The sequence below is a fragment of the Mirounga leonina genome, unplaced genomic scaffold, assembly GCF_011800145.1.
Source record: "Mirounga leonina isolate KUSES-001 unplaced genomic scaffold, KU_Mleo_1.0 Mir_92, whole genome shotgun sequence".
Lineage (NCBI taxonomy): Eukaryota > Metazoa > Chordata > Mammalia > Carnivora > Phocidae > Mirounga > Mirounga leonina.
Window position 1 is genome coordinate 26196710 of NW_023270852.1, and position 18390 is coordinate 26215099.

At 47.8% G+C, this 18390-nt stretch overlaps 2 protein-coding genes across 5 annotated transcripts in view; one reads left to right on the top strand and one right to left on the bottom strand.

Moving 5' to 3' along the window:
• LOC118004206 (protein tyrosine phosphatase type IVA 1-like) overlaps positions 1-9243 on the top strand; it is a 114572-nt gene extending 105329 nt beyond the window's left edge. Inside the window, exon 4 of the transcript XR_004677508.1 lies at positions 8146-9243. The gene's annotated coding sequence lies outside the window, so the exon portion shown is untranslated. The remainder of the gene's footprint in view (positions 1-8145) is intronic.
• ME3 (malic enzyme 3) overlaps positions 1-18390 on the bottom strand; it is a 194548-nt gene that overhangs the window by 89849 nt on the left and 86309 nt on the right. For all 4 annotated transcript variants that reach the window (XM_034995432.1, XM_034995431.1, XM_034995433.1 and 1 more), the window contains one exon: positions 16937-17086. In XM_034995432.1, coding sequence (XP_034851323.1) covers positions 16937-17086 — 150 coding nt within the window. The remainder of the gene's footprint in view (positions 1-16936; positions 17087-18390) is intronic.

The following is an 18390-nucleotide window of genomic DNA, read 5'->3' on the forward strand; positions in this document are numbered from 1 at the left end:
GAGCAGGCATCTGCATCCTATCTTGAAGCAATTTGTAAGCGGAAGACTCTGCCCACTTTCATTTATGATATAAACATTTCTAGAGCTATCAGCGCATATTAGTCATGAAAGCTGGAATTTAATAAAGGAGAACAGAATGCAGTTTTCAAGAGGACAAAAGTTCACTGGGAAAACATTTGTACAAACCTCAGGGACCCTGACCCCTGGAAGCACATGTAAGAGAAGTTTAAGTGCCTGGAACCAAATGTCTGAAAGGGCCACTCATCAGGAGTAATGGGATGGGGGTGGGGAGACATCTGACTTGACTTGTCCTACTGACCGAGTGTAGCCTCCCAACCATAAATGTCTTTAAAGGAAGAAGTCTCAGAAAAATCAAGATCATGAATGTTCAAGGACAAGAAAGTATTTACTTTGAAATGACTGGGGAAAGATGCATACTTCTCTGGTTAGAAGTAAGTCCCAGCTGGATCCCCTCAACTCAAAACACCAGTGTTACTGTGAAGCTCAAGAGCAGAGGCTCAGACAGACATAGACTCCAGTCTCAAGTCTTCTGGTTAGTAGCTCAGTGACCTTGACAAATGACTACCTTTGAGCCTCAGTTTCCTCATCTGTAAAATAGGGATAATGAAACGTTTCTAATAAAGTTATATATGACAATTAAAAGAAAAACTATACAGAAAAAAGTACAATGCCTGGCACATTTGGTCAGTGCTCAATACATGGAAGCTATTTTTCCTATTATTCCATGTAAACTAGCCTAGGGAATCCTTTGCATCCCAGGCTTACTATTAGTAGAAGAATATAATGAGTAAGGCTAAGAAAAGCTGACTTGATCTGATTTATGTAGGTATGAGCTATATGCTTGCAATAAAACCCCAAACTATTAGATGACAGAAATATCTAATGGGGATCTTCATCTGTTCAGGAGACTGTGATAATATTGATGACACTATAAATAATTTTTACTGTTATGCTGAAAAACATAGCAGGTCCAGTCTGTCTGTCTTCCTTCCTTTCTTCCTTTCTTTCTTTTCCTTCCTTCCTTCAGATTTTGTCAGAGAGGGAGAGAAAGAGAGTGCACAAGCAGGGAGAGTGGCAGGCAGAGGGAGAAGCAGGCTTCCCGCTGAGCAGGGAGCCTGATGCGGGGCTTGATCCCAGGACCCTGAACCGAAGGCAGATGCTTAACAACTGAGCCATCCAGGCGTCCCCCAGTCTTTCTTTTCTATTGGCTTGTGTGAGGTGAAGCACTCATTCATGAACTATTTCAACAATTACTTATTAGACCCCCCTATGTAACAAGCACTGTTGTAGGCACTTGGGATATTTATTTCAATTAACAAAACAGGCAAAATTTCCTGCCTTTATGGGGCTCATATGCATTCATTCATTCAATATAGGGAACTGCCATGCCAGGAGTGACAGAAAGGGAAAGGACAAAGACACAGAGATGAGTTAAGACACATGGTCTGATAACCTCCCTGCCTGATAAAGCAGATCTGTAAATAACCACTGAATAATAATGTAATAAGTTCATTAACAGAGTATTAGCAGAAGCCACTGTGCACAGATGGAGGAGCAAAACATTCTGCCGTGAGGGAGGGAGGAGAGTGACAAAGGAGGTGGCAAGAGATGAAGATATCAGGGCTGGGTTTTAAAGGGTAGGTGGGAGTCAGGCCCGGGGTGAGGGCATCAGACAAAGGGAAAACTGCTGGTTTCTGTCAATTAATGAAGCATTTGGCAAAATGTAAGGTTAAAAGAAAGTGCACTATATTAACTAAAGTAGCTTATTATTGTTTTGTTTTTAAATTAGGACTAAGTAGGAAAGAGCCTTTATTTTCCCTAAGTTTTCCCATCAGGTGAGAACAGCTGAGTCTGCTCCAACTTGATTTCTGATGCTCTGTGTTTACCCAGAGCAGAGTTTATGAAAATAGGGTCCATAAGATGCCAGTGTACTTCATAATAAACTTCCTGGGGGGGGACAATGAGCTGTGGGAAATTTCACAATGGAGATCCTTGGGCCCCACTCCTGACACAGTGAATCAGAATCTTGGGAAAGAAAGTTGGAGGCTGTAATTTGTAGTAAGTGGACTTTTATAGAAGTCTTAAACCACCGGCCTCCGTAGAGGTTTTACCTCCCAGTCTGATAATCAGAATAACTTAATTGCGTATTTATCTTAATTATTCTAGCCAGCACCTTACCTAAGTGTGTTCTCCTATTACTCAAATTCAAATTTCCTGCACCATCTTTGTCTAGAAAGAAAAAAGTTTCTCTGTTCCTCACCACTCTGTTCCTCCCACCCCCATTTGATTAAAGGAGGTTCACTCCGGCTGCATCTGTTCTTTGGGTCAGTAGAAACGTTACCATGACAACCTGACATCTCCATCCCTGCCCAGGCTGCACACAGGAAGTGCTGACTGGCTCCTGCAGGGGAGCCCGCATTGGCCAGAAAGTGAAACCTACTGTATCGCATTTGTGATGAGGACTGGACATGGTCATTAATCCTCTGGAACCCAAGATTCTGGAAATGTAGGTCATAATTGCATTCCATTCTTTTTTTTTTTTTAAGATTTTATTTATTTATTTGAGAGAGAGCATGCTAGAGAGAGAGTGTGCTAGAGTGTGCAAGCATGAAAAGGGGGGAGGGGCAGAAGGAGAAGCAGGCTGCCCCCTGAGCAGGGAGCCAGACACAGGGCTCCATCCTGGGACCCTCGGATCATGACCTGAGCCAAAGGCAGACATTTAGCCAACTGAGGCACCCAGGCGCCCCACATTCCACTCTAGCTTTTGATTTCTTCCCAACTGATAGGCCTAGATTGGTGGATAAAGTTATTTTGCAAAGAAGGGGATAAATTCTATTCTTTAATCATCCCAGTAACATAGAAACTCTGCAATTACTTTTATCTCCCCAGCTTAGCTTTTACATTCTATTAAATTCCAGAAACACTTAGCCTGGCACTTATTGAGCGCTACTCTGTCCCAGGTCCTGGAAGGCCTACCTGCTGAAGATTCTTAAAGGAATCAAATAATCTTTTACATTAATGTTAAATTTTAAGACACTAAGCATTTTAAACAAAATTAATAGAGTTAAAGATCTTTGTTTTTAAGGAGTCATTAGCAATAGAATCTCACTCATCTAGGATTCTTTTTTTTTTGAAGATTTATTTATTTTAGAGAGAAAGAGCATGGGGGTGGGGCAGAGGGAGAGGGACAAGCAGACTCCCTGCTGAGTGGGGAGACCCATGATTGGGGGTTCGATCCCACAACCCTGAGATCATGACCTGAGCCAAAACCAAGAGTCAGATGCTTAGCTGACTGAGCCCCTCAGTCAGGCGCCCCTCATCTAGGATTCTATTAGAATGGGGCGCCTGGGTGGCTCAGTCGGTTAAGCGACTGCCTTCGGCTCAGGTCATGATCCTGGAGTCCCGGGGTCGAGTCCCGCATTGGGCTCCCTGCTCGGCGGGGAGTCTGCTTCTCCCTCTCCCGCTCCCCGCTCTTGTGCTCTGTCTCTAAAATAAATAAATAAAATCTTTAAAAAAAAAAAAAAAGGATTCTATTAGAAGTCATCAGGAAAATGAGACTGCAAGTTTCTTCTATCACTGCTCCTATTCTGTTGATCCTCCATACACCTTCCTTCCATCCAACAAGGCCATATGCCAGGCTCTGTGCTGGGTGCTGGGTGTCTAATGGTGAGCTAAACACACATGGCTCCTGCCCATCACAAGCTTACCGTCCAGAAGTGGGAAGAGTCCTGGATAGCAAATAGAAACAGTTCAGTTCTACCTCTTACTATTTGTACAGCCTAGGGAGGTCAACCTTAGGAATCCCCCATTTCCTCAAGTGAAAGGGGCTGCCCTGTTTCACAGAGCAGCTGGTGGGACTGTATGTTAATTCATTCTAAAACTTTAAACTACTTTATACATATAAGTAATAATTATGAATTAAGCTTGATTCAAATGATGGGGGGACATCTATCTCTAGACCTGAGTTCTAGTCCTACCATTTCCCCTGACTTGTACCCCTGGGCCTTTGTTTGAGCTGGTTGATGTCCAGCTGCAGGACCCTCTCACTGTGTATAGCTGCACAGGGAGGTGAACCTACAGCATCGCAGACAGAGCCCAGGCTGGCTTCAGAGCTAATCAGTTCCGCCTCCTCACAGACAGGGCTCCAGCTGCGGCTTCCTGAAGAGATGGCAACTCTTTTCAAAGTCCTCTTAAGAGGCCAGTGCCTCCGCCTGTCTCGGAACCCAGAGTGGAGTGCTGGCTGGGATTTTTGGGGAATGGGCTGCCAGTGGCACACAGGTAACATCTGTGCTTCTAAAATTGGAGTCATCTACTATCCCGACACCAGCTCAAGAAGGGTCATGGGGGCAGGAGCCGTGAAGCGTTTGGCGTGTCCTTGCTGCCTGCCTAAAAGGCTCTGTCTGTGCAGGTGTGCAGGACCTGCCGAGGTGCAAGCTCTGGCTCTCTCCCTGCTGTGCTCTAACAGGGCACCGTGACACGGTACCGCCCAGCGGACTCAGGCCGAGCTGACGCACATGGGGCTCCTGCAGACACCTGCCTCGGACGCCACTCAGTCTACGGAACGTGTTGGCTTTGCCCCTGTTGTTTGGGGGCGGGGGGTGTGAATTATTTGTGGACCCGTGGTTCAGAAATGCCAAGTTTCAGCAATGCAGGATGAGAAGGAGTTCCAATGAGGAAGGAGGGGGAGGCGTTGGAATAGGACGGACTTGGGTTTGAACCCTGCCACTCACTAGCCCGATGGCTCTAGGCAAGTCCCCCATGACCTCCGAACCTGTGTGACATGGGGACAATCATGGCTTCTGACCTCTCAGGGCTTGTGAGAGTCAGAGACAATAAAGGTACCATGATCGTCACCGTACTGGCCACTCAGTGAAAGGCAGCGGAGGTGGTGGTCGTCACCCAGCTTGAGCATCCATTTCTGGAGCCCATCTCAACTTTCCACGACGCCATTATGCCCCGACACCCTCGGATCCGACAGTTCTCCCTTCACCGCCCCATCCACCAGCGTCCGAGAGCTGCAGGGTCCTCTTCCTCACCTTCATCTCCACATCTAGGAGCCTCTCTGCCTCTGCTCTCCTGGTGCTTCCATAAAGACAACAGTGCCCTGTGGCCTCTCCTCTTGACTCCTCAAGAATTATCCTTTTAGGAAAACACTTTTGTTACAGTCCCCCACTCAGAAGTGCACCATGATCTTGGACTAATGGAATCCCAACCCCACCCTCTGCCTCACAGCAGCCCTACCTCCCCCAGCCCGTCGGCGGCGTGAGCTCCTCACACCCCCTGCACGGGCCGCGGGCCAGGCCTGGTGAGCCCTCCGGCCAGACATACTCAGTCACCAGAGGGAAGAGGCTTGTGAAGGACGCGCAGGCAGCAGTGAGGGTGTATGCTCTGGAGACTGAGCGGCTCTCCCGTGTACTAGACGTGTAACCTTTTGTAGTTACTTCAACGTGCAGTGCCTCAGTTTCCCTTTTCATGAAAATGGGCCTAATAGTATTACTTACCACAGAGAGATGCCGTGGGGCCTAAATGGGTGAAGCACCTAGAAGAGTGCCTGGTGCATCGGAAGTTCTGAATAAACCAATGTGAGCTGCTGCTATGTGACAGAGGTGACTCAAGCATCCCCTCAGGAAGAGACACTGCTTTCAGCGGCAGGCAACACAAAACTGACTCAACTGACTGGAAAGAGGAACTTCATTTCATATAACAAGAAGTCCAGGGGAAGGCAGCTCCAGGATTTGTTTATTTAGTGGCTCAACAATGTCACCAAGGACACAGGTTGCCTGCATTACCATTTGAGTCTGGCCTGGTCCCTGGGCTGTTTTCTTCACGACTGTAGGATGATCATCACAGTTCCATGCGTCCCACACAGACATGAAAATGTCCCGGGAAGAAGGAGCTCTCTTGGGACAAGAAACACCTTCCCAGAAGTCCTCGGGCAGACTACCATCCCCTCTCTTTGTCCAGAACTGTCACTGGCCAAAGGACTTTACTATGATTGGCCAGGATTATTTAGGACCCACTGCTTGGTGCTGGGAAAGACCAAGACTTCCTCAAAGCACATGGCCATTTGGGGAAAGAAAGATCACTGACAAAACAAAACAAAACATGACCAGGGTTTTGTGAAGGAGGAAGGGGCAACCTGGGGTGACTTCTGCATTCCCGGTCCTGAGGGTCTGTGATTCCTGGCTTGTTCCAGACACGTGTCTTACTTATGCAGTTCTTCCTGCTTGGAGCTCATCCACTAAATCTTTGCATGCCAGGGACTGTACTGGGCCACCTTCCCAAGGGGAATCAAAATCCATTTTTTAAGGTTAAGATCAAGAACCAACAATTCAGTGGAGAGATTTCTCACCACAATGAATTACCAGCATACTTTCAGAGTAAACTAGACAATCCCCACCACACTTTACTAACTGGCTTATATTACTTTGGAGATGCTCTTCTCAGCTGTCTTGTGAACTCCTCAGGGTCAGAGACCTTGAATAAACTATCTTATTCCATTTGGATCTTCCATGTACTTGATGGTGGCCAACCATAAAGATGGTGCTTAATCAATGCTTGTTAAACCTAATCAGAAGACAGTCTTTAAGTGTTCTCTCTGGTTAAGTGCCTGCAGGTACTATGCTTAGCACCTTGGGAGACACAGAGAAGAACAAACCACAGTTCATTTCCCTCCTGAAGCTTGGGGTTTAGGAGAGGAGCTCATCTGATAAGTGCTGTCAAGCTGGAGAAGTCCGTCTTCCACCACCCACATTATTTTTTGTTCTTTTGGCTTTTTCACTTGTTCCCCTCCAGTAACCTCTGGACAATGTTGAGATAACACGGGGGCACCATGCCGGAGCTTTGTTTCCATCTGCAGCATCCCAGATGGAATCTTCTTGACCTATTCCTTCCCATCCCTCTCCCATTCACACAAAACCTATCCTTCCTAACCCCCAGTCTCTCTTTTTTTGTTTAAGATTTATTTATTTATTTATTTGAGAGAGAGAGAGCGGGGTGGGGGGATGGGCAGAGGAGGGAGAGGGAGAGAAATCCTCAAGCAGACTCTCTGCTGAGCTCAGAGCCAGATTCAGGGCTCTATCCCAGGACCCTGAGATCATGACCTGAGCCAAAATCAAGAGTCAGATGCTTAACCCTTTGAGCCACCCAGGTGCCCACAATCTCTACGGTTTTAGGAAATTCTGGTTTAATATTAGTCTCTAAGAAACCAGTTCATTGATAAAGTTTTCAATGTTACCCCTCCAGGGCACATGGAAAATTTGAGGGGACTCCTGTAGGTGCAATGAACCAATCCAAGGATCTGACTATAATAGTGGATTTTAGGAATCTACCAGCTGGTGATGGAGTTCTTTTCTGGCAAGGCAGAAATTCACTCTTCTTCAAGAAATTCTATGCCAATGATCCTTTATTCTTCGTCTAGTCCAGAGCCTTTCAAAATATTCGCACTGTTGGCAGCATCTCTTCAGAAGCCATTCCCTTTGGACTAAACTTAGCATAAGTAAACCCAAGGAAGTATCTGTCGTGCATTTTACAGGTTAATGAGAGATCAAGGTTATTTGAGGAAAGGTCTACTCAACTCCTGCCTGTATGTACGTATTTCCTTCTCAGTAAGGAAATTCTCCCACGCCTATTCTTTTGATCACCATGGCTGGGATTGCCAGGGACAAAGGAGGAAAAGGACAGCGTCAGATAAAAAAGAAACAAAAATCAGTTTGTTTAAATTGCCAGGGAAATCTGCTTTTGGCTAAAGGAAGTCAAACCCAGAACATCCTGTTCTAGTTAATAAAGCTCATTTTCTTCCAGCTTGAGCAGAAAAATAGAATCTCTGCATCTTTGCAGGGCGGCTCAACCTTTCCCACCTTCACTTGCAGCTCCTACACCCAAACTCATGGATGGCTGAGGGGTTCCTCGGAATGGTCCTCCCTAAACAGTAGGATGCTCCTTCTGGATGCTAAGGTCCCAGGCAGATCATAGGCAGTTAAGTACAAACTCACTTTTTTTTTAAATGTAAATCTTCAAACTTCCTCTACAAAAGAGAAAGCCAATTCCCTCAGGCAAGGAAAGCAGTGTAATTCAGACACAAGAGTAAATGATCCTTCTCTCTTCTGTATCTCTCTGTTCCAGAGTGTTTCACTGATGTGGGATCCAGACACATTTAACTTGCTTCATGTGACATTCGTGTCAAGTAAGTGCTGAACCACCTCATGCTTTGGAAGGACTCCTCGTGGCACTTCCTTAGCTCTCTTCCAGCATCAATTCCCAAGCACGGAAGAACCCATGATAGACCCTGGATGGCCCAGCTGGTCTGCCTGGGAAGGGCCTGTATGTGAGTCAGAGCTCTCAGCAAAATGACACTTCTGCAGATAAGCCTGCAAGCTTTTTCTTGTCAGAAAATGAAAAGTATGTGTTTTCATCTAATTTACATCTTCCTGCCTTCAATGCCAGACACTCAGAGACAAATGTATAGCCATAGTGCTCTAGTCTGCTCAACACTTACAGACTATAAGGGTTGGAACTGCAAGGAGCCCCTGAGATCCCCTCATAAAATTCTCTCGTTTTATAGATGAGCACATGGAGGCCCAGAGATGGGGAGTGATGTACTGACAGTCACACTGCTAAAACTCTAAAACTGGAATCAAAGCTTATGTCTCATGACTCCTAGCTTTTGCTACCAACGCCCAGCGGGGCCTGGAAGTATCTGCTCCTTCTGCTTCCTTCAGATGGTCTCCATTAAGTTTTCAGGGGGCAACTTGTCGCCAGCTTTTCATCCAGTGGCTTTCAAAGTGTGGTTCCTGCCCCAGCAACATCCGGGTCACCTCAAATCTGCGTCTTACTGAGACTCTGGGTGATTCTAAAGCACGTTTAACCTGTTCGCCCCACCCACCCAATTCACAAGGGGATCAGGGCACTAATCAGATCCATCTATTTCACAGCCCCTTTTCAGCTTGGCTCTTCGAGGGACCTAAGGTGGACGTTCACTTAAGTTACCTCTGGGGAAAGAGTTTATGGTAAGTTTGTGAACAGGAGCTGGAGTGGAAAGCTAGGGACCAGCACTCCCTCCATCTACATCTTCCTCTTGCTCCCACCTACCCTGTTCTCTCTCCACAGATCCGTTTATTTACTTCCTTTTCTTCTCTTCCTTCATAGCTGGCATCTGCTTTTGGTCTACCACGACCCGGCTCTAAAGTCGAAACCACAGCATCCTTTTTGCCTTAATTTCTCTTCCTAATTGCAAAATTCTCCCTACGGAACTTCTCCCATTTTTCCATCACATTCCTGACAAGGACTCCAACATTGAGCCAGGCCACGCTGGTCACGTGCTCACTCAAATGCTCGGTCATCTTCGGTCTGATGCATTTTCCTGTCTAATCAACTGCTGACATGGGAGGCGTGTGCAGTTTGGGAGAGGGAGGACTTCGGTGCAGTGACCGAGGCTTCGGGAGGAAACTGGGGGAGGAGGAAGGAAGCACCCGGGGGACTCCTTCCCACCTTCCCCTCCACTAATCCTGTGAATGAGACACGAAGGAACCTGGCAGCAGCTTCAACAGTTAGGCTTGCTGAGGGGTGAGCTGGAGATGGAGGTTCTGTTATATTATGACCTTAATCTTCGATATACTGCCAGGCTGAGGTGGCCTGGAAAATAGGGATGGCAGGTTATCCACCCCAAAAGTCACAGAAATTCCAAGCTGGAAAAACTGTAGGGATCACCCAGCTCAGTGGTTTGTGGCTCGGGCTGCCCATGAGAATCCCTGGCAAGCTTTTGAAAAGGAAAGCTGCCTGGGACCCACCGCGGGGATTCTGCCTTAAAGCTCCCCCATGCTTTTAATGCATGGCAGTCACTGAGAGCTACAGCTCTAACTTGACCCTCTTCGTTTTACAGGTGGGGAAACAGGCTCAGCTACATAATGTGACTGTGGCTCATTTAAAGATCTCCTTCCTAACTTGGTTATAGAGTTTGGTTTAATAGATCCTAAGTGGTTGGAGCTGGAAGAGATCACAGAAGCCATTCAGTCCAACCCCACACTTTGACTTGAGACTAAGGAGCTAAGTGACTTGCCTACAGAGTCAACCAGGAAGCGGGGGGGTGAGGGCTCCAAACTACGTCTCCCGACTCCTCACCCAGTGCTCCATGCACCACACCAGGGCTGCCAGATGAGACGCTAAGCAGACCCAGCTGCAGACCGTGGCCTTGCTCTGCTCCAGGGAGCCTTTCCAGCGGCACAGCTAAAACAGGTTGGCAGAGAAACCTGGTGTAACTGGATGGGGCGCAGGCTTGGCCCAAGGAATCAGCACTTTGGTGCTCTGAGGATGGGGAGGAGGCAACTGGTCTGATGACACTAAGCCTTGCTTTCTGTCTGCCTCCCAATTACGCTGGGAGTGTGTGCATCTGGTCCCAATCAGCTGACCGCTGGGCTGGAGTCCACGTGATGATGGGCTCAAAGGCTGTCCCTGGGTGTCGGGGCTCTTCTGACGTTTGCTGATGTAAGGTTGTCTTTGTTTTCCAGAGGGGCTTTAAGTCAAGATGTTGGTGCCCACTAGTCCCATGTAGGGTTCAAAATGGCTTCAGTAAGCATTTGGGAAGCAGAGGCATGTGGGGATGTTTGTACGTGGGGAGAGGTGATGGAAGTGGGTAGAGAGGGTTGAAGATAAAAAGGTTCCAATGTAAAAACAAAACGGATAAAAGAGTAAATAAAAAGCATGTAGGGATTCAAAAACAAAAGCAGCTTAACAATAACCCACAACCCTCGGAACAAAAACAAAATGAGGCAATGGCTTAACAGACATAGTGACGGGGAAGCAGGAAGCCCAAGGAGGTATGAGCCTTAACCACTCCCTTTTTGGCAGTTGGGATGAAGGAGAAGAAGCAATGAAAAAGTCACATCCCTTGAAGCTTGGGAGGAACTGGGCAATGGAGAAAGCACATTCACACACATTTAGCTCATCTGACCTTTACGACATGCCCACGAGGTGGACAGTCCCTGTGATCTGGGCTTGGGGAGGGAGAGTAGCCAAGCTCCAAGGCCATGTGGTTAATGGGGGAGCTGACCCATTCCCTCTGGACTCCAGCCCCAGTGCTCTGTCCACCATGGGATAGAGTGTGTGTGTGTCCATCATGTGTGCAGTCCAGTCATGCAAGGGAACTTACATGAAGGCAGCCATGCAAATGTTTATCTCTGAGGTGTCACCTTGACCAGGGCTACAAACAGCTCAACTGTGAATGCAGGAGAAGCACAGGAAACGGGTGCTTGGTCAGCTGTGACGTCTTAGACAAGTTAGCCTTAGTTTTGCTCTGGGCTCAGGGATAAAGGACCTGAAGTACCTAGCTGAGGGCCTGCCACAAGCATCATAAGCATTCCATAGATGGTAGCCATTACTGTCCCGTAAACATATCACTGAGTTTGCAGATAAGGAACACAACAGCCTGGTTCAGGGCCCAGGGCTGCTTTGTCCAAATCCAAACGTGATTTCAGGTGTGTTCTACAGAGTCTCCGCCCAGTGAGGCCAAGGCCCACTTCCTACCCTCGATTCTCCCACTCACCACAGCCTCTAGGTCTGCCCCTGTCTCTGCCAACAGGTTTGCCCGGTGGGCACAAGTACAGATCATTTCAGGTCTGCGTCCAACAAGAGAGTATGGTGGCACTTTAGAGGACAGAGCTGCCTTCCGCCAGGTCACAGTTTAGACTCTTGGGGAGGGTGACTCAGAGTCAGATGACAGAGCCTAGGGCTGGTGGCTTGGGAAGGTCACAGCTGCGGATCTCTCAGGAGGGCTGGGCCCTTTACACATGGAATCTCCCTGAATCCTCACAAGCAGCCACATGAATGGGCATCACTCCCATTTCACACATGAGGAGACCGAGGGGGTGCTAAATCATCAAAAGTCATTGGAAACTGGGATTCAAGGCCAAGTCTGCCTGGCTTCAAAGTCCATGCTCCTACTACCCACAATGTAGCCCTCATCTCCCATACAGGTGGGACCCCCACACAGAGGCTGGGAAATGTTAGGGTTCCAGGGATGTGCACATCTCTCAGAGCCCAAGAGGATGAAAGTGAAGACAAGGTTTAAGCTTGGGAGGAAATGGACAATGGAGAAAGCACGTTCACACACATTTAGCTCACTTGACCTTTACGACATGCCCACAAGGTGGACAGTTCCTGTGATCCAGGGTTGACCAGGTTGGTCAAGATGGAGGTGCCTGGGGGAAGGGAGGGTATTCCCTCTCACTGGACAGCAGTCTACACCCCCGCAGCCCCTCCTTAGCTGAGTTGTATTTTGGACTCCTGCCTGGCCTTACTCGGGGCTTGCTCCTCTTCTGAGTCACATGTTAACAACATTCAAGGCCATTGCTTCAAGCCAGGCTATGCAGGGTTGATGGCCCATGGAGGCACATGCAGAGGGTGTGCCAAGGGAGAGGCAGGAAGGGGCAGAGGAGGCTCCACAGAGCCCAGAACCTTCTGCTGTTTGTCTGCCCGGGGATATTCAGGTGCCCCTGAGATAGTCAAGCATCTCCCTCAAGGTTGTGAGGTGATGCAGAGCCCCAGGCACGCTGGGAGTTTAATTTTAGCATCAGCTGGACCTAATTAGTTAGTTTGGAGGGGGGCAGGCCCTTTCACAGAGGACTCCATTGTTCCTGGGAACCTGGCAGGAGTGTTTATCATTTCAGAAACCCAGAAGGAGCTAGCATTCTCCCTCTTGGCCTTGGGGCTGTCCTCCTTTCAGATGCTAATCCATAAAGCCACTCCAAGCCAGGCCTCAGAGGAAGCTCAGGGCTGAGGTGGAGCCCAAACTCTCAATTCATTCAAGAGCAAGGCAGGTGTGGAATCAACACCTGGAAAGCAGCCAAATGGAAACCTGGAGCAACAGCTCAGAATGTCATAGGTCAAATAGTTTAATTGGGTAATCATCTGAAGGAGGGTTTGTGCAAAACCTGCGGGAAGTCTGTACCAGGAGTGTGAGGGAAGAATCCAAGAATACAGTTCAGTCTGCCTACGCCTGCCTCAGCCCCACACAGCCCGGGGCCCAGGACCTGGCTGGATCATACTCTCCCAAGAGAGGCTCAGGAAACAGGATCTAGTGATCCCCACCTTAAGAGCTCTGGGCAAGCAAGCATTCCTGGAGCTGCAAGGGCACCCAGCCCCAAATGCCCACCAAATGTGACCAGTCCCAGAACACAGCAGGCAGTGGAGTGCAGTGGTACCTGTCCACATTCTGGTTCATGCTGCATGGGTTTGAGTGCTGGCCTTGCTGGGGGTGAGCTGTGTGACTTTGGGCAAGTCATTTCTCTGTGCCTCAGTTTTCCCATCTACAAATGGGATGATAGTAGTACCCACCTCTTAGGGGGATTGTGATAATTAAATGAGCTCATACATATAAAGATCTTAGGATTGTACCTGGCCTTCAGCAAACAGTTATGCATCGTGATTATTACCCTTTTCTCCTGCTCTGGGTCAACTGCAGGTCTCCTGCTGGGATGATGGCATGCTTGTTTTCCATACTATGTGTCCAGCTTCTATACTACTCTGACTGTACCCACTCAGGGCTGACCTGGTTCTCTGGGCTTAAGTTGGTGGCAGGGCCCTGTTTCCACCTATATGAACCCCCCACTCGGCCACCACGTCCCTCTCCATTGCTGACCCATCGAAGAACTGCCAATGGGGCCTGAACCCAAATGACACGGCTCCCCATGACTCCAACCCCCTGGGCTGGTGGGAAGGATACCAAGCACTTTTCTCTTTTTGGGCAGAGCCACTGGCCAATTCTCCTGTCTCTCTATTCTCCCATTTCACCCACAACGAGGTCCCAGAGGCCTTATATTCTAGCAAGGGGAAAGGTGGGTGTGCCTGGATCAACAAATACTTTTGCCTCCATTCTTCACTTTCGTCTTTTATGGCCCAGCTCAAATGTCACGTCTTTGGTGTGGCTTTCCCTGATTCTCGTGGTCAGAATTCTAACATCACAGTTGCTCAACTATGCTCTTGGACAAGTTCCTTTCCTCTGGCTGGAGTTTCCCCATCTGTGAAATGGAGATACTGCTACCAAATGAACCTGACAGGACACTGGGAGGATCCATTATAAGCCAATGGATGTAAAAACCTACCTCCCCTCCCCTCACACTCCTTCCCAGGCACAGGAGATGGGGAGATACCCAAGTGAGCTCACCACACAGGTGTCTACAAAGCCTACAAAACCAAGCCCTTTCCTGGAATGGCCATTCCTCCTTCTTTACCCATGGAATTTCTAGTCAATCTTCCAGGACCAGCTCAAATATCATATCTTCTGTGAAGCATTCCTACTGCCCCGAGGGAAAATAAATTTCTCTCTCCCATGTACTCCTGTAATTCTTTGTCTCTATTAAATCTCTTATTTTTTTTAACTTCTATCATTATTGCCTGGCTCCTCACTGTGCTGGGGATTTGCTTGAGGTCAAGAACCAGCACGTAGTAGCTGCTCCATAGATGTTCATGAACTCAAGTTCTGTTTTGTGTGCTCCCTGGATTCTAGAGTAGGTTCTGGAGGCAAATCCTGCTGTATATACAGGATCCTGACCCTATTACTGGTTCATGTGGAAACCACAACTGAATCTATAATCTAGTCCATGGAGTCTATGGAGAAGGGCTCCCACACAGCCTGGGAGTGGGATGGCCTTGCATTCCCACTGGATCTCAGCTGCAAGCCGGTAGAGGCGGTGAGCTATGGCTAAAGGACTTCAGGAAACAGCGGGTTCTGGAAAAGCCAAATCGTGTCTATAGTTGAACGTGTGAGTTCATTAAGTGTTCAGTGACTCAATTTTCTTTTTAAAAATTTAATAGCGTCTATGTATAATATGACCCTACATTTAGCAATTCTTCCTTCCTCCTGTAATGGTCACTGAAGGCAATTTGACACTCACATTTATGCCAGGTCCCTTATCCATGCCTCACATTTTACCCCCGCAATGATATTTGAAGTAGGTAGTACTATTCCCTGCATTTCATAAATGTGGAAATTAAGGCTGAGAGAAGATAAGGAGCATGCCCAAGGTCAAGGAGACTAAAACTCAGGGCCGACGGCAAAGATCTAGTTCTTCCTAGTCAGTATGCAATGCTACTTTCTCATCAGTGTCAGGTGCTTGCCAAGTACTGCCCTAGTCCACACAAATGGATCTGACGTGTTTCCAGCCCCTCAAGAGATCTGCGTTCTGGTAGAGGAGGCTGGTATACACATAATTAAAAACCTGAAGCACAAAAAATATAACTATGGACTAGAAGTATGTGATGAATTGCAAGGGAGCCTGAGGGGGGTGTGAGCAGTTCAGCCTGGGGGGATCAGGGACAGCAGAGAAGCCTAGTCTTGGGTGACTTTATGGCTAGCCACCACTCTGATGGACAGAGAATGACGAGAGGAGAGCACACAGATGTGGGAGGCAGAGAGGACCACATGTGTGAAGGGGCGGAGGGCCAGAGTGCCAGGCGTCCTTGGGCATGGGGAACAGATCAGCATTAGCTAGGGCATGGGATTTCTGAGTAGGAGCTGGGCTGTGACAGGCTTGCTTTTGTCAAAATACTGGACTTGTTTCTTTAAGCCTTGGAGGCTGTGGACAGCCTCAGAGGAGGGAAATGAGCTGACCTGCACTGGGCAGGAGGGAGGGCCTGGGAGGATCATTTCTGAGTAGGAACTGGGAGGTAAATAGGGTCCTGCATCCTTCAGAAAGGTACTGTCAGCTCCCAAGGTCTCTGCCAGGACTGGTTTCCAAATGAGAGTAAGAGAAAAGGAGTCTCTTTCCTGTTGAAAGAGCTAGGTTGAAGACCAGAACTGCTCCCGGGCCCCGGTGCAGCGCCCCCCACAGGACTGCAGGAGCATGGCTATTCTGAGTGATGAGGCCGTGTCAGTGTCCACAGCTGCACATCCCCCGCCCCCAGAAGATGACATCTGACACACTGCCCTCTGCCAAGGGTGATGTGGGGCCAGAAAAGGAAGGAGGGGAACCGGCATCAGTCTCTGGGCTCAGCCTGCAAGGCTCAGCCCAAATGCTGGCTTCAGCACTGGAAGACTGCTTTTCCAAATTAACAAAAGATGTTCGAGATCCATGATTCCATGTTCATCATATAGCAAATGATTTATACACGGAGATTTATAAATTCTATGGAAACATAAATGACACATCTCTGCACAGTATACTGTATCTTTACATGTTCTAACACAGACTAAAACAATGTCCCATAACATATAATAAACACAAGCAACTTTTTTTTATTGTCAGCATTAGAAATACGTATTGATAATTACCAGGCACCTTGCACTGAGGATTTTTGGAAAATACTTCCATTTTTCCTTTTTATATATTTTTAAAAATATATCTTCTGAGCTCATCATGGAAAAAAAAACAAGCAATCTTTTTAGAAAACTGACCCCAAATTCTTTGGCTCTGAAAGAAAATGTAGTGCCAAATTTTTGCCTAATAAAATGACATTTTAAGTGGAATCTGAGTCAAGCCCCAATGAAGGAATGAATACTGGTTCTTTGAGTCAGCAAAAGAATTCAGTCTTTGGTATCCAACACTCCATTATTCATTGGCCTGAATTGGCAAAAGAGCTGTCAGCACTGTGGAGATGCCCAGAAAAGCAGGAGGTGGGAGGTAGGTGGATAATGAGAGAAAAACAATCTGAAATACCTCTCAGGCCAACTTTGAACAACATGTTGGGCATTTATCATCCGGAGGTGGAGGAGCTCCGCTCTCCCCTTGCTAGATACTCTTTCAGCTCATTTCTCTGTGCATGGGGTAATTTTCTGAGCAAGTGCTTAAAATCAAATGTCTTGTCGAGCCTTTGGCTCAGTCAGGCATAGCCTCCAGAGTCCCATTGAGCAAGGCCAGAGGAAAGAATTGGTTCCCCTTTATGAGATAGCCCCTCCCTGAGCCCATGCCCCTGGACGGCTCACCGGGGCCTGCGGAAGGTCAGGCCGTAGTGCTGACAGGCTAGCCCCACGGTGGGAGTGTACACGATGGGCATGAATTTCTCCACGTCTGACGTCAGCACTCGGTAGAACAGCTTCTCATTCCGGTCCTGGAGTGTCATGAGAATGATGTACCTTGGGAAGGGAGACAAGAACCAAGCTGGTCACAGGAGCCCCACAGGTGGCAACATTAAGGGCCCTTGATGCCCAGACCCAGGGCTCCCACTCAGCTGCTCACAATGGCACATTCATAGGCAAATCACCATCTCTCCTCAGCATGGGTCTCATTTTCTATGAAACGAGAATATCATCTGCCTTCTAGTACTTACTCTTACTCATGGCATAGGCACAATTCTAAATATTTTACATTAACTCATTTAAAACTCCCAGAGACGGGCGCCTGGGTGGCTCAGTTGGTTAAGCGACTGCCTTCGGCTCAGGTCATGATCCTGGAGTCCCGGGATCAAGTCCCACATCGGGCTCCCTGCTCAGCAGGGGGTCTGCTGCTCCCTCTGACCCTCTTCCCTCTCGTGCTCTCTGTCTCTCATTCTCTCTCTCAAATAAATAAATAAAATCTTTAAAAAAAAATAAAATAAAATAAAACTCCCAGAGACTTGTGAGATAGGTGCTAAAATGCTGGCTATTTTAGAGATAAGCAGACTAAGGCACAGAGAGATGAAATCACTCACCCAGCTCTCATAGCAGAGTAAGGATTTGAACCTAAGCAATCTGACTCTAGAATCTCAACCATGGTGCCAGATGGCTAGTTATGTTATTACTATGTGGACATTGATGAATGACAACAGAATCATAACACGCTGGGGTGGAGTAGGGTCCAGGAAGATACCGAACACACCAGTGGTATATGAACTGGGCTTTCCCACCCCAAGGGGCCGGTTCCTATCACAACCACAGCTCACAAGTGGCTGAGTACTGCTTGGCATGCTCCAAAAAAATCTCTTTCTCACCTATTATTCCCTGAAGCCTAATATCACTAAGCCAGGAAAAGAGCCTTTCATTCACAGTCCTGAAAATGCAAAAACCCTGGGAGAAAAAAAACCCAGGGTCTGAAATTCATGATAGGGTGTAGATGACTACTGATATGACACCCTTTCTGGATAACAGTTTAGGAGAGCATGGAGGTACTTGAGCCCTGGCATGGAATGGGGTGGGAGAGTTGTTCCCGTAGGGGAATGATCCCTGGGTGTGGTACCAGGGTCCTGGATTTGAATCCCAGCTCTGTTGTTTCCTAGTTTTGTCACTTTGGGGAAGTCACATGACTTCTTGGGGCCTCAGTCTCTTCTTCCTCCCCAAAGGCACTGGTCCAGAACTAAAAATAGTGTTCAGAAGGAAGGGAGGGTTTCTGCTTAGAACAGACAGCATCTCAGCTCATTACTAGCATGAGCATTCTCTTACTCAGTAGCCATTTGTACACATCT